Here is a 13,196-nt window from a genome sequence, read left to right on the forward strand (position 1 = left end):
ACCTTTAAAAAATTATTTTGTAGCTCGAAAGGTGTCGTTTGTTGTTTTCCGCTGACGTCATTCACTATCGTGATCATTCGGTTTTCATAAGATGAGGAAAATCCAGCGGAGAAATAAATCGTAATTAATCAAATTTGATATTTTTATTAATTGACTCTTTCCCTCGGAAGCAAGGGATTCTCGAAAAAAATGTCAGATATTTTGTGAAGCTGATAAAATTCTCGATAAAAGATTTCTCTGGATATTTATTTCCAAAATAACTGATTATTCAAATAGTTCGATGTTTATAAAGACGTAGAAATTTTATCCTAAAGTCACTCATTGAAAAGATGATTCAATATTTGTGGATTCCAACAATAGTTTCTCAGTTATTTAAATTTCTCTCGTTACAGCTCCAATTTGAAGATATTTATCCAAAATCGCAAGCACTTTAAACATTCTTTTCATTTTTTTTCAACTGATAGACAGAGTTATCTCCTTCCCATTCGATAAATTTAATTCGCCAACCCTGGTTGATTATTTTGAAATGAAACAGATAACATGTACCAAATGTAGGCACTAGCCTGCGGCTGTGTGGAGCTTAAAGTTCCAGATATCTGTACTAATTACCTAGCTATCCCAATTTTTCCCTTACTTGGCCATTGGATTCAGTCTATATTCTTAAGGCCCTCGTGTATTATCTTTCGAACGTGATTTTAGTTGTTTTTGCTTCCGAATGGAAGCTTTTGTAATCGTCCGATTTTCACATTCTCTAATTTTCATTGGAAATGATGTGGAATGGTCTGAAACGTAAAAATACGAAGTTTGGCGACCATGTCTGTATGTGAATAGGTCCATCGCCACCTTCCCGATGGTCAATTTTTAGAAAATTGAGTAATTAAGTGGCCAAAATAATTCTGAAAAATTTGAAATTTTGTCAGATTATAGGTCTTAATGAGGACTAACTCTGTACACAATTTCAGCCCAATCGGTCAAGGAGTTTTTAAGATGAAGCGTTCGTTTTTAAATCGTTTTTCACGAATATCTTTAAAAGTATTGGACCGCTTTAGATTTTTTTTCTTCAAAATATTCGTCTCGATGTCCTCTACCTAGATCAACAAAAACATATATACAAGTCCATACAAAGTTTTTGATATTTCCCCTTTTCCTGTTTTTTCATTAAAATCCTTGTACGCGCGCTCACGTGTGCAAAAATCGAGATATCGACTTTTTTTTCATCCTTGTGCGCACGATAACTTGAGACAAAAAGAAGATATCAACTGGAAATTTGGTATGATTATATCTCTCATAATATTAAAGGTCCGTATTTCGAATGGGCGCAATCGGCCCAGTGGTTTGGAAGATATTAATTTTTTTGTATAAATCCGTTTTATCAAAAGGTTAAATATAAATTTTTTTTTTAATAAAATGATTTTATGCATGGTAGAAAACATTGATGGTTTCTCATTCGATTTTCTTCTCGTCTTTTATGATGAAAGTGAATTATTTGGAGACACTTTCAAAAAATTGTCCAGGATATCTAAAATCTTTGAAAAAATTTGACAAAAGTTGTTATATGTCAGGAACTATTGGACCGATCGGGATAAAAGACCCTAAAGACATCATTTCTTCACGTTTCATAACATTCTTGACCATTTGCAATCAAAATTATAAAAACGAAAATTCGACAAAAAAAATCTGTTTTGTGCATATTTTAGAAGAAAATGAGATATTAGTTGAAAATCATAGAGATAATCAGCAATACCAGATTTAGAAAATTATGCATAGGCCCACTCATCAAGCAATCTCGAATTCAGCAATCTAATCTCTAATTTTCAAGGTTAAATTTCTTTAATATCAAGTGTTAGTTAATAATTTCCACATAAAAATAGAATTAATTTATGCCTGTCTTAGGAACAGGGAAGTGGTACGGATCCATTCGGAAGCTTACTACCAATGGAATTGGTAGAAATAAAAGAAAGAAAAAGATTTATAAGACAGAAAGTAACGGTCGCATGCCTTCTGTCGAATAGCCTTGAACGCCTGCTTGTTTTAATGTTTTCATAATCTGAAATGTTCCCCAATTGCTGTTCAATTCTACATAGCCCTGAAGTTTCCAAAAATTATCATTGTGCAATAAAAAAAAAGCTGAAAAAAATGAACGTTTTAAATAATATTGGGAATTAAATTCAATAGGGAGGAAATTGCAAATTGATAATTTATTACTGTATTGTTTTTCGGAAACCGTCGAATGAAAGTATAGAGAATCATCCGAGAATCATCGGACAAGTGTTAGGAAGTATTAGGAAAACATTCTCCGATGAAGCTCGTTCGATGAATGCCCGTGCCGACCAAGGTTTTCCATGGTTTCCCTTGGTCACCAGGAAAGTCTGTACGTGGGACTCCAAGCCATTAATCAAATGAACCGTTTTTCATAACTCGTGCGGAAAGTAAAATTTTAATCAGGATCGCCTGGGAGTGATTCAATTGGAGAAATACCAATTTCGATTACGAACCAATTATCCAACTTGAAAACCAGTGGTAATATCACTGGGAATGTGACAGTCCATTATTATTGGGACAACAGATGTTTTTGCGTTCCATGAGTGGACTACTAAAAGGCTCTTCAGTTTCTATCAACCTTAATTAATTTATTGCCTGATGAACATACCTGTAGACTTTAAATGATGAAGAAAACTCCTGCGTCACCATTTCACCAGTTAAATGTTAATTTTCATTGAGTGATCATATGTGAGGGCTTATGCGTTGGAATGTTCAATTTAGAGGTTTCACAACTCAGTCACTGATGGTACTGCAACTCATTTTCTTAATAAAGATAAAAAAATTACATTTTCGATAAAGATTCTTGAAACATTCTTGAATCAATGTTTTTTTGCGACTTTCATAGCGATGTCAACGTTTACACACTCACAGCAATTTTGGATTTAAAATATGTGAACTCTGACCAAAATTATCGGAGCGTAGAAAACTTTAAAACCGCCAAATGGGCTCTTTTCACGTAAACGACCACAATTCAGTAGCGGAGCAGTAAAACGGTTCAAGTTAATTTTGACTATTGGTCATTTTTCAATAAATATCCCGGAATTCAAGGCAAATAGCAACATTTTTGTTATAACCTTTTTTGTGGGGCGAGTCAAGTGCTACAAGAAAGATCATTATGAAAATTTCGATATTTTCCTTAAATTTTGAAATATTCTTCGAAAACTCAGTTAAGAGAATTTGGACCGTTTTATTCGTTTTATTTAATTACGTTTATTCCGTTTTACAACTGAAATAAAATCGCTGTAGCTGAACGATGATCAAACGGTTCATTTGATTAATTGAATTAAATAACTGTGCAAAGAAGACTCACAAAATGACAATTTTAATGCGATGTTTTTATTATTCATTATCATTACACGACGAATTCATTGAAAGAAACTGGTGTACCGGAGTTGAACAACTAGTTTAACTCGCCAACATCGAACGCTACGTTTTTAAAAATTTCGTTCTTGACGTGAGTTCATTATTTAGTGGTATTTGTAGTTTGCGTGCCATCCTGAAAAATGATAAAACAACAGTGTTATCGTGGCAGTAATTGATATTGTTCCCCTGTTAATTACTGTTGTGAAGTTATAATTACAGTACTAAAGTGGTAAAACGTGCTAGAATCATTCGATTTTTTGGGAAATTTTATGGGCTACGAAAAATATATTTTTATTTTTTCTTCTAGAGCTTCTCACTTCCGAGATAATTGCACGATTAGGAAAGTTGATTTAAAATTCCACTTGAGATCTCCTCGCGTTAATTATTTCTGAAATTATCTTGGTAATTATTAGTTCGAAAAGAACATTCCAAAAGATTTTTACTGTCGAGAATTCAATACCCTATAAAGAAGATATTTTGTTATATTTATTTTTGATGTATTTTCCTCAAATGACTTGTTATAGAAACAATCGCGCGATTTACAAACTTAATTTTGAAATTCACCGGAAATTTTTTCAATTATTTAGGGGAAGAGTGAGACAAAATGAAACAGTGGAAAATACAACAAAATGAATGTGTTAAAAATGTGTATGAAATGTGTTTTTGTTCGACTCAATTCGAGCAAAAACAATTTTTTCTCGACAATTTTTTTCAATTTTTGTTTATCAACTTTTTTTTATTATTAGAAGTACTGATTAGAATCCCATTCCAATCAGTACTGTTTGTCTCCCATTCAGTAGAATGGAAAATTATTGAGATGTTTTGACGGGAGAAGATTTTGTCAATGGATTAATTGAAAAGAAAATAAAACAACAAAATCGAAAGTCCAGAGGAAGACCCAGGGAGACACCCAGATTGGGAAAAAAGAAAATGTGATACTAAATTTCAATCGAATGAAAAAGAAATGTAATCTACCTAATCTAATCAATTGAATTATAAGACGAATTATAAGAAGACAGTACTCCTAATAGTAAAGAATACTTAATAAACAAAAGTTGATAAAAAAATTTTTTTTGCTTGAATTGTGTCAAATAGTCGTTTTACGGCCGTTTCATTTTGCCCCACCCTCCTCTATGAAGTTATCGTTAGAATTGACGATTTTAAAAGACCTTTTTCCATAACGAGACATTTTTGAGATACAGAGAATTTCAAAGGACATTTTTGATAAAATTTTCATTTCAATTTTTCTCCTAAAACCTCTTGTGACTAAGTTCTTGAATTGAATTCAAAACTTGATTAAAAATGTTCTCTCATTCGTTAGTTCTGAAACAATCTCATTGACGATAAATTCGAAATAAAAATATTAAAGCTCTCTTTTATATGAAGTTGGATTCTCTCTAAAAAAAAGTTTCTTGAAATTTTTTCCTCAAACTTTTTTTTGCAGAGGATCGAATTCCCTCCAAAAGGTATCATCTAGGGATTCCTTTCAAAATCACTTGTTTTAAATAAAAATGGGCAATTGAAAAAAAAATCTCAATTCGCCAATTATAATCCACTGCTTCATTACTGTATCATCTTAGTTATCTCAGTAATGACTGGCTCTAGTCGAAAATGTTAAAAGACTTTCTTCGTAGCGAATTAAATTCCCCACAAAAAGTTTTTCTGACATTCTCCACTCAACTTCATTATTCCTGAGATAATTCTATAATTATCAAAATTGATGAGTCTTGGGGATACTTCACACCCCCGATTTTTTGTAACGTTTTGCATCAAGACCTCATCTACAGGAATTATTATCCCTACATTTAATTTACTCGATATACCTATGGGATTCCAACTTGTAAATGTTTTCATTATTGTGCGCAATTCCACATATCTACATAGACGTATATCTACATAGATTTCAAAACTGTCAGAATTTACTAATGTTTTAAGAGATTCTCTTCATGAAAAACATCAAATGTCTCAAAAAAATCAGTGGCGAAAGGTAAAACTCTCGACTGGCGTTCAGCTAAGTTTTTGAGGAATATCTCCGAATCTAAGGGAGATAGCAAAATTTTCGTAATTACCTTTTTCGTAGCTCTCAATTCGCTCTACAAAAAAGGATATAACGAAAATATTGCTATCTGCCTTAGATTCCGAGATACACGTTGAAAACCGGCTAATAATCAAAATCTGGTTAGTTTTACCACTTCACTACTTAAATGAAGGGATCATTGCGTGCAGTAGATCATTTTGCCTAAAAAATATTGTGTCGACGTAAAAGAGTGTTTTTTTTGTGCGTTGGGTGTGTTTTACTTACTGAGTTTGGGATAATTGATGACATAGAAGAATATCATGGCAGTTACTGTCATTTGGAAAAATGGAGCAACTCCACACTTCTTGGGAAGGACATATTTATGTTGCCAACGCCAGTACGCTATAAATAACGGTAAAAAACTAAAATAAATTCTTGATTTATTTCCAAAAATGTTGAGTGAATTTTTTTCCTCTATTATGCAACACACTCCGGCAAACATGGCCTCTGGTGCCACAAGTCTTTTGCGTTAAATTACCTCTGCCAATCATTTGAGCCAGACGAATGGGTCCCTTTTCACGACGAGCGAACCATGACCCAAGTTCCCCGAGTTTTACTTCACCGAAAGGAACATCGGCTGGAATAAACGATAATTTTCAAGTCACTGGGTATTTTCAGGGTTCAGGTGATCGCTCCTGATAATAAGTTTTCATACCTTTTCCGTAGTACTTGGCAGGGTCGAAGCGGCCGTGGATAGACGGATCGAAATTTTTGGGATACTTTCCCCAGTTACCCCAGTCCATATTGGACAGTTGGGACGGTGGTTGCATCGAAATTAATTGCAGATCTCGTCTTTCCAATTAGACGTCCTCTGATAACGAACCACCGTGGAGAACATGCTTCTGGAGTTGGGAGCGCCACTGGGAAAAATTTGGTGGGCGAATGTGGCGCCTGTTGGCGGATAGATTTGGGATCATTGGATTTGGAGAGGGAAATTCAATTTTCACATTTAAATAATTATCTTTATGAGGCCCGGGTGGATTACCTTTCGAACGTGATTTTGGTTGTTTTTGCTTCCGAATGGAAGCATTGAAATCGTTCGATTTTTCCATTCTCTAATTTTGCCTGGAGAGAAAATCGGAGAATTAGCATTTTACAGAAACTGAAATTTTTTATTCACCACAAAACAGAATTTTTATCTTCTTATTATTAAAAAAAAATAGAATTGCAACGGATCCATTCGGAGGCTTACTACCAATGAAATTTGTAGAGATGAAAGATAAAAAGAGCAACAACGCATAAAGAAACAATCATTTTCATCACGCTGTGACGAAAAGTGAACTTTTCGGCACGCTCCGCGTTAACAACTAGTTGGTGAAATTCACCAAATAATTTTCTCCGTGAAACTTCTACTGAATTTCGATTGAACTTCTATTATAAATTCTATTAGTTTTTGGCTGATTTTATTGAAGAATTCCAAAGCTTTTTGCGCGTTTTTGGTATAAAAAATGTCCCACAGAAACTATTTTATAGGGAAAATGGCTAGAATATCATCTTTCTACACAGCTTTTTCAATTAAGACATTTTCTATTGCAATCCCTTATATGAATGTGCCAAGTTTTTTCCGCTCAACTTTTCTTCTTTTTTCATTAGAAAAATCAAGTAAAACAACTTAAAAAATTTGAGTTTTTTTTTATTGAGACAGAACCAATTTTATTGATTTTCTCTGTAAAGTATTTTCTATTTAACATTTCTTTTGGAAAGAAGCCCAAAAAATCAGGAATTTTTTCAATGAAACTGGCGAAGAACTGATTGAATTTTCAGGGGAAGTTCAATAGAATTTTGTAGCGAATTCACTAGATTTTTCTATAAAATTTTTTCGTGCGTGACTGATCACAAAATACCCTAGATTGGTCACCCTATGCGGGAAACCCTGCGGTGCATCGTTTTTCTTTAATTACAATTAACCGGATAACCGGAAAAATTAAAAAAAAATTGACTTTGTCAATTGAAGCGTCTAAAGAATTATAGTAATTTTTAGAACAATATATTTCCCAAAATTCTTAAAGAAAAGAAATGATTCCGAATCGATGAATTATTTTTTCCCATGTTAAATGAAGTTGCCTATCACGCGACGTTGTCAGAAACTCGATAAACGCGCCCGGGCAGTGTAGAGTGGATTTGACAACGCTAGAGCGTAAATAACGGCGGGGAATCCCCGCGGAGGTGACCAGAGTCACAGGGTCGCGTTTGGTGACCAGACTCAGGTTAATCGGGATAGAAATATTAATTTGATCTCGTTTCAACCATTTCAAATGACGGAATTACAAATATGTGAAAATTTGGAAATAATTGTACTGCTAATCAACAGTAAACTATAGTTTATATTTCAAAGGAATTTATTAATTTTAATATAAGAAAATTCACAATATTATTAAAATGTATGTGGAATACTTTTTTAACTTTTTCATTTCTTAAGTTTCGTCGCCCGTTGGCCCATGGCTTCATAATTAATGATCTAGATAACATTATTAAAGCTCGAAAAAGGTCTAGAATAAGTTACAATTAGGCGAAAGTTATTGAATAAATCCTAGTGACTATTAAGGCCTTTCATTACCCTATTCTAAGTATTCATATTCAATCATTGATTATTGAGAAAGGACTTGTGCGGTGTCTAGGAAGAAGCGGAGTAGTGTCGATCCATCTCAGTCAGCATGTCGTATAGTCTGCTTCTAATATCGCCTGGCACTTGTGCTCTAGGCAAGTGGACAGTGTCACCATGGGGATTGGCACACTGTCGAAGAAGTACTGCTAGGCTTCCTGGTGTTCTGCGGGACATCAGGAGGCCGGGAATTATTATAGTGCCTGATAGGGTCCAGCCTAAGAATATTTTCTCACAGATTATCTGGAACAAAATATTATTTTTCGTCACTAAACCGGAGGAAACTTTTTGTCACTGCTGCTCCGTTGACCTCATGTCCTTTAACTCATTTACAGGTGTACTGGCGAGATAGTCTTTAGGTTCCATATAACATAATGACAGGGGAATAGGTACCCAAGGTTACAATCTCTCCAGTGAGTACAACTTTACTCGTAAAGGAAAAAGGCACAGTTCAACCACTCGCTGAACGTATTGGGTGTGTGAATATGACTCCGCCCTTTTTTGTTCAAATAAAACACATTTGCTTGTTTAGAAAATTAAAGAAAAGTTTATTGAAAGTATGCTCCATCTGCAGCTACAACCTTTGCTCATCTTTCAGGTAATTTACGTGTTCCTTGCCTGAAGAAATCCTGGTCTTTTGAGCTGATCCAATTATCAAGCCAAATTTTGATACTTTCGTATGAAGTGAACCGTTCTCCCGTAAGATCTGTTCGACACATGTGTCGAAATATACTATTCTTCGATTGTTCGCTAATGAATCGATGGAATTGAATCTTTTTTTCCTCAAATGTAGGTATTGTTGGGCCCTATAAATCGCCATTAAATAAAATTTAATTCATTCATTAATTTTTAAAATTTTTTGAATTTTGAAAAAAAAAATTTTCACGATGATTTAAAAAAATGTTCTGAATTGATTGAATGATGGCTTAAAAAATTAGTTTAGATGTCCTTTTGACCGAGTTCGGAGATGAAGGCGATAGCAATAATCGTTATTTTGATTTATTTGAATATTTTCAAAAATTCGGTATTTTTTGAAAATCAGAATTCCCGGGATATCTTTGGATATCATGCTTCAAATGAATTCAATCATAGTGTAAAATGTGTTTTTTAGTGCCATTAAGTCGAAGTTAAAACATTATTATGATAGCTATATTCAAATCTGATGTTTCAAATTCATTCAATTATGTGTAAGTAAAATTTTTCTAGTAACATTTTATCGAAGGGTGAGGGAAGAGAGAACTACGAAAAATCCCAATCGACAATTGATCGTATAGAAGAAAGGAATAATAAGAATAATGATGACACCTTTGAACTAAGTTGAAAATTGACAAAATTCGTTGAAAAGAAACGTTATTCAATCAAATCAAATGAAATAAACAATCAATTATCCATGAGAGAAGGAAATAATGTGCAAAATAACCATTCGGAAGTATATTGCTAATTTATTAGCAAAAATAACTTTACTATATGCAATACAAGAGCAATTCGCCACTCGTTTACTCCTAAAATCACGTATTTCGAACATAAATTTCTCATTGTAATAAATGTAAAGAGTTAAGTTTTAGCTCTTCTCGAGAAAATTGTTGCACTTACTTGTAAATTATCATTCATCACAGGTGCCTCACATCGTTTATTAATAGAGCAGACAGATCTGCAGTCAAAGTAATCACAGTCTTCGTGTTTCTCACAGGCCCTTCCATCAGCAGTCAATCGAGCCGCAATGCTCTTAGGAAATACCGCATCTAAATCGAGATACTTGAGTCTCGAGTCACCAAATGCAAGGCCAAAATGATTTATTTTAACATCACAAAGGTAAAATGGTTCTGGAAAGTTGCTCTCAAGCTCGTCAATCAAATCCATAATCATCACAGCCATTTTCAGCCTTTTTCCCCACTCGCCAGCCGAGTCTGACATGGCCAGCGCTGTCGTTGGATTTTCAAGAGGTCGTACGTATTCTACACAATAAAAATTGCCACAGGTGCCGATGAGCCTTGGGAAGAGATCTCTCTCTTCGTAGAGGATCGATATAAGGTACTCGTTCTCCTGCACTAGGGCCCAGACATTCTCCATCTCGAATTCACGTTTTTCTTCCTCGGTCTCGACGTGACCTGGTCTCAATCGGCTCAGGCGTTCCACCTGTCGTTTACTGAGAGTTATGTTCAATTTGTTGAAGACTAGATCTCCTATCATTTTATCGAACTCTGGCTCCGAGGGGTAGTGCTTGTAGCCCATCGCGTCGAACCACTGGAGGGATTCGTATGGCTCTATCGATGTCAGTGATCTGACAAAATAATTAGACTAGTTGTACACTGAGAGAAAAACCAGAGGTCTTCAACAAAAATCTTACTCGTGTCAAAGAAATAGTCTGTTTTAATTATTAAAATACTATTTTTTGTGCCAAACGTGCAAAGAGTCCATCGAGATGGAAAATTTTTGTCGCAAAAATAGATTTAGTAGTTTAAAAAAAATTGCATTCTCTGTGCAAACAAGAAATGTCATTTAGTCAAAGTATTTGATTTACGCGGAACAACACCTATGAAAAAATTGACTAGAAAGCCACAGCGAATTCGCTAGAAAATTCTACTGAATTCTCGAGAAATTCTATGGGGATTCTATTGAAATTCTAGAGAAATCTCGTTAAAATTCAATTTGTTTGATATTTGATAGGAAAAAGTCAATAGATTTCGATTTTTCTGCTTGAATTTTTCTCCTGAGATTTTTTCTATTAAAACTATGGCACACGGATTTTCAAATTTTTTTCCACTATATTTTATTTTGTTTTGCATTACGGGATCCAAGTGAAAAAACTTGGAAAATTCATGCCCAAGTATTCTTATAGAAAAAATTCCACGAGAGTATTCATATAGAAAAATCGAAATCTATTGACTTCTTCCTATCAAATATCTCCTGGAATCAGCACAAAAAACATAGAATTTTAACGAGAATTCCCTAGAATTTTAATCGAATCCCTATAGAATTTCTAGAGAATTCCAATAGAATTTTCTGGAGAATTCGCAAAGTTTTTCCATTTAATTTTTTCATGCGTGAAAGGATAGTATTTTTTCGTTTTAGCAGTGCAATAATCGCAGACAAAAAATAAATCCTTAAATGAAATAATAGTAATATGATAAAAATCTTGTAACTTAGGGACAAAATATTTCTTGATGTGAATCATCTCATCATTGATGTGAATCAGATTAATGTGCTTCGATTTTTTAAATACCGATAACTTTCAGCAGGAAATTTTTTCAAAAATTTGGAAAATTAAGGGCATTCTGTTACCCTTTAACTAGTGATTTTATTGTTCCAAATAAGACTTTTGAGAAGTTGTTTGGCTTTCTCGCAGTGTAGAGATGAAAGAAGTCGTGAAGTGATGGAACATAACGAATGCATTTTTCACGGATGCAAAACATTTTGTTATTTTGATAATGACAGATTTCATGTGATGTTTTTTTAGGGAATTATTCGTTTCATAAATTTTTGGTAAGGAATAAACCTAAGATTTAAGATTTGAGTCAAGTTTTTGGACATTTTTCCCAGAAGCCAATACTATTCAATAATTCCTAAAAAAATGATAGGAAAATGATATACTGTCAGAAAAATTGAAGTTTCATGAATACTTTAATAGTAATTTTTTCGAGTGTAGAATTGGATTCGATGTAGGGGAGAAAAGCCATAAAATTGTAATCGACTTCGAAATTTTGCGGTAATTGGAAGACAAGAATTCCCTAACTTACTTGCACTTTCCTGATTTTTATCAAATTTCATAGAATATCTACACTAAAATTTACAATTTTTAGTGATTTTTCACCCAATTGTGAATTTTTAATGATGAAAGTTGCTTGAAATTGCAGTGGAACTGTCACTTGATAAAAATTGATGAGCGTTTAAAAAACATGTTCAATGCAATATATTTCATACAAAAAATAAATACATTTTTATCTTTCTGGTGAGAGTTTCTATAGTTTCTATACTTGGTCATCTCCGCGGAGATTTCCCGCCGAGGTATTTAGGCTTCGTTGCCGTATTCACTCTACACTTCCCGGGCGCGTGTAGCGAGTTTCCGGCAACGTCGCGTTATGGGCAATTTCATTTGACATGGGAAAAAGTAATTCATCTGTTCGAAATAATTTGTTTTCTTTAGGAATTTGGAGACAAAATCAATTTTTTTTAATTTTTCCGGTTAACCAGTCAATTGTAATTAGAGAAAAACGACGCGCGACGGAGTTTTCCTCCTAGGGTTTACGATCTAGGGTTAATGAATACAAAGTCGTTCTGCTTCTTTGAACTTCAATATTTCAATCAATTCAAGATGAATCCTCAATACATCAATGTATTAATTTGGAATAGTAACGTAATTTCATTACATTTCCGTGGAATTGTAGAGTGAATTGATGTGAGTGAAGATATTTTGAACATAAGAATTTTCCTTTCTCCATTCTATAATTTCTATTTCTCAAAGTACCTGGCAGCTTTGAAAACGAGTCTCGTGTCCTCCCAATTCGCTGAAAAAACCGCTTCCTTCCCTGAATGCAAGCTTTCACAGGCGAGGGAATGAATAGTGTGGTCTGAACAGAGTGGTTTACATAAAACTCCCAGAGCTGATCCATCTCCATGATCTGCGCACTGAAAATTCGGAACAATTGATAAAAAACTATTGACAGAATCTCTTTTAATTAGTAAATTACAAATGATTACTAAAAAAATTAATATTTTATTGTACTGAGAATCATTGCGATGCTCCTTCGGTAGTTCACATATGAAATAAATTTATAGAAGCGCCTAGCAAAAAACCTTGGTTCAAATTTTCTAAATTTTTTCATTCTATTTTTTTTTTTAGAAAATTCTGTAGAAAATATTTCAATAGGATAAGTTGTATAAAGAAATCTACTTCTGTGGACTTTTTTATAGAAAACGGGTGAGTGCGAATAGTCACGGCCTTGTTTTTTTTGGCTCAAATGAAAGAGCGGCTCGAAAAATGGCATGCAGAAGTCTTTAAAGATGACAATTGTCTCTAAAGATGATGTCTGTTTTCAATTGAAAAGCGCAATTGTGACAACATTGTCCAGTGGGGTCTAGGAGTCTCCCCTGGTTCAAAACCATCTTTAGAGG

The 13,196-nt window shown here is 33.9% G+C and overlaps 2 protein-coding genes across 2 annotated transcripts in view; both read right to left on the minus strand.

Annotated features, from left to right (window-relative positions):
- Positions 1-3,356: 3,356 nt before the first annotated feature.
- LOC107048874 (putative ATP synthase subunit f, mitochondrial) lies at positions 3,357-6,351 on the minus strand. Its single transcript, XM_015272313.1, has 4 exons — positions 6,138-6,351; positions 5,961-6,059; positions 5,708-5,824; positions 3,357-3,538 (listed from the first exon to the last, which is right to left on the minus strand). The coding sequence occupies exons 1-4, from the start codon at positions 6,250-6,252 to the stop codon at positions 3,510-3,512; spliced, it is 360 nt and encodes a 119-aa protein (XP_015127799.1). The 5' UTR covers positions 6,253-6,351; the 3' UTR covers positions 3,357-3,509.
- Positions 6,352-7,803: 1,452 nt separating this feature from the next.
- The window catches only part of LOC107048875 (divergent protein kinase domain 1C), a 7,769-nt gene continuing 2,376 nt past the window's right edge, over positions 7,804-13,196 (minus strand). The window contains exons 2-4 of the mRNA XM_015272314.2: positions 12,550-12,710; positions 9,678-10,365; positions 7,804-8,327 (exon numbers count right to left, since the gene is read on the minus strand). Coding sequence (XP_015127800.1) covers positions 8,097-8,327; positions 9,678-10,365; positions 12,550-12,710 — 1,080 coding nt within the window. The 3' untranslated portion in view covers positions 7,804-8,096. The remainder of the gene's footprint in view (positions 8,328-9,677; positions 10,366-12,549; positions 12,711-13,196) is intronic.

The sequence above is a fragment of the Diachasma alloeum genome, unplaced genomic scaffold (assembly GCF_001412515.2).
Source record: "Diachasma alloeum isolate Michigan unplaced genomic scaffold, Dall2.0 Dall_scaffold_00198, whole genome shotgun sequence".
In the NCBI taxonomy this organism is placed as follows: Eukaryota; Metazoa; Arthropoda; class Insecta; order Hymenoptera; family Braconidae; genus Diachasma; species Diachasma alloeum.

Bases quoted from the DNA above. Each gene is read 5' to 3' on its own strand.
- LOC107048874 (XM_015272313.1), bottom strand. From the start codon at position 6,252: ATGCAACCACCGTCCCAACTGTCCAATATGGACTGGGGTAACTGGGGA. The intron at 6,060-6,137 runs GTATGAAAACTT...CGTTTATTCCAG, and splicing joins TGCCAAGTACTACGGAAAAG to CCGATGTTCCTTTCGGTGAA. The intron at 5,825-5,960 runs GTAATTTAACGC...CGTTATTTATAG, and splicing joins GGCTCAAATGATTGGCAGAG to CGTACTGGCGTTGGCAACAT.